General features: G+C 41.1%; 1 protein-coding gene across 1 annotated transcript; it reads right to left on the bottom strand.

Moving 5' to 3' along the window:
• Positions 1–1,629: 1,629 nt before the first annotated feature.
• Positions 1,630–1,989, bottom strand: LOC148022657 (histone H2A.1-like). The gene has a single exon (XM_087695242.1). The coding sequence runs from the start codon at positions 1,987–1,989 to the stop codon at positions 1,630–1,632; it is 360 nt and encodes a 119-aa protein (XP_087551368.1).
• Between the last annotated feature and the right edge of the window lie 709 nt (positions 1,990–2,698).

Below are 2,698 nucleotides of genomic sequence, written 5' to 3' on the forward strand. Positions count from 1 at the left end.
TTGTCCTCTCTACTCTTGCTTATTGAGAAACACGGATCTAGAGCTAGTTAACTATGTTGGATGCAATTCAAATACACAATACATTATCAGAATGAGAGATTGTAACTCAAGTGAATTAGGTTCCAAGATAGATTAGCTTAGACTCATAAAGACAGTCTTGAGTAACTCAAACTTATAGTTCCATTACCTTGAAATGAGTGTCAAGTACATGCTTATATAGCTTTTTGGATAGTATCACTCTCCTCAATGTGCATATGGGATTCTAAACATCTCTTCCTAGAGCATATATCATTTGTCTATCTTCTAGTACAAAGCCACTTATGGGCAAGCTTCTTTTGGCACACATCTAGCCTCTACGGGCATTCATGTTAAGCATCATTTGCTATTCTCAACACCCCCCCTCAAATGATGAGTCTGTACCCTGGCTAGCTTTTTGCCCCCCTTGCATGTGAACATGGACCATGAGACTAGCTCTTTGGTAGCCTAGTAAAGTTAAGGCTTGAAACTTTACATCTTGGTAGGGTTTGTTACATCCACAATGGGAAGCATATCCACTCAGGGAATTCAAGATCCTCTATGGAATTTTTTTCCAAAACATTTTGTTGGTTTGTAGTAGTGGAAAATATTTTCTTCATCCTTTTTTTTAAGTTCTTTGGCAACCTTTGATCTTTCTTCTTGTTTTTTTTCTCCAATCATTGATCTTCTTTGTTTTCTTGGACTTCCTTATGTTCATGCTCCTTGGCTTTTGTTGCACTCCTTATCCCTTTTGTTAATGTATGGTACATGCTTTTTACTCCAGTCTTCTTGACACATTCTTTTTGTTTCATCCTTTTACAAATGAATACACTGATGGGTACATGGCCTTGTCTTCTCAAGCTTTCTTTGACATACATGGCATTGATCATTTGCACATGGTATAGACAAATCACTTTTTTCAATTGCAGGAAGGTCTTACCAATTTACTTTTCACTTAATGGCAATGTCTAATCTTGATTACAAAATGCTTCAAAGAAATTGAGAAAGCACACAATGCTAGTGTCAAAAGACACTTGATGGCAAATATAAGGAAATGGTAAATCACCTTAATGTCTAGGATTTTAATGGGGATGTAAGGAAGATGATGTGGATGAATGAGTTTGATAGGGTTTTAGTGAATTGGTTTGTGAAGAGACTAGGTGTGAATGTACTCTATTGACTAAGCTTAGCTTTTAACCTTGGTGATAAGGTTAATGAATAAGCTTCTGGATAAGCTAAAAAAGCTTATCACAACACGAATGGTCATCCGTGCATGCGAACATCGACAAATTCCACATCATCTAGTACTGCCCGTCATAGTACCCACTCCCGTGGAGGTGCTCCCGGTACATGCTCCCCATGTTGGAGAATTCCAGGCACACAGGATCCAACCCTTCCTGGTGATTTAGTCCACCTGCTTCACCACCTGGTCACTGCTCAGTGCTGGCATGTACGACAGCGTCTCATATTTCTTGTTGTCGTGCAGGGTCCACACCAGCATGCAGTGCAATCGGCCCTCATTCGACACAACTCCCTTGGATGCTAGTGATGCCACTCTATATTTTCATGGTCATAGCGTCCACCTTCATGGAGGTACTCTCCACGAGCAGCTTCTTAGGCCTTGAGCACGAATGGGCCGGCCTCCTTCTCTGGGCAATAAGTGGCATGAAAATTTGGTAAAACACCTCTATCGGCAATTACCACATTTCCTAAGAGCTTGCTCAACTCTTTGTCATTCCTCACAGCCAACTGGATGTAACGAGGGCTAATTCTTGTCTTCTTGTTGTCTTCTGTTGCATTGCCTGCAAGATCCAGCACCTCGGCCACAAGGTATTCCATCACAACATCCATGTAGATAGGAGCCGCATCCCCCACACGCACGGCATACTTGCGCTTGTTATATTGCTTTTTGGATAGTATCACTCTCCCAACTGTGCATATGGGATTCTGAATATCTCTTCCTCGAGCATACATCATTTCTCTATCTTCTAGTACAAAGCCACTTATGGGCAAGCCTCTTTTGGCACACATCCAACCTCTACAGGCATTCATGTTAAGCATGGTTTGCTATTCTCAACATCACTAAGGTTGCTCAAGCTCTCATTCAATTTGGGACTCGCAAGCTCATACAACCATCTTTGTTATCGCGCCACTGCCCTCTAAGAACTTGCCACCTCAACTCATCTACCTACATTCTAGTCACATGTTTACTTGCTAAATAGGGGAGAGAGAGAGAGAGAGAGAGAGAGAGAGAGAGAGAGAGAGAGAGAGAGAGAGAGAGAAGTATGGAGCGAGGAAGGGGAGGTTAGTACATGTCTCTCTCTATGCTTGTTTGTGGAGGCAATGGTATGCAAGGAGAGATTGAATAGGGTGTGAGAGAGAATTGGCTATTATGCTATGAAAAATAATGTGCTAAATGGGGTAAGAGAGAGACTCTCTTTCTCTCTCTATAATATATATTTCTTCCACCTCTCTCCCCCAAATTTCCCCTCTAAACTTTTCTCTCTATAAGTTTTTATTCTTCCTCTCTTTATTTTTTTCCTTGCTATCTAAATCTCTCTCTCTAAATTTTTTGTTTCTTCTCCCCCCTCTGTCTCCGCGGAAAAATTTCCCCTCAATCTCTTTGCATTCTCTCTCTCTCTCTTTCTCTCTCAAGTTTTTCTTTATTTATACATCTTATCCC

The sequence above is a fragment of the Lygodium microphyllum genome, chromosome 16, assembly GCF_053477565.2.
Source record: "Lygodium microphyllum isolate KBCC chromosome 16, Lygodium_microphyllum_v1.1.10, whole genome shotgun sequence".
NCBI lineage: Eukaryota > Viridiplantae > Streptophyta > Polypodiopsida > Schizaeales > Lygodiaceae > Lygodium > Lygodium microphyllum.

What these genes read in the sequence shown, in the direction of transcription:
- LOC148022657 (XM_087695242.1), bottom strand. Translation starts at nt 1,989, where the DNA reads ATGTATGCTCGAGGAAGAGATATTCAGAATCCCATATGCACAGTTGGG.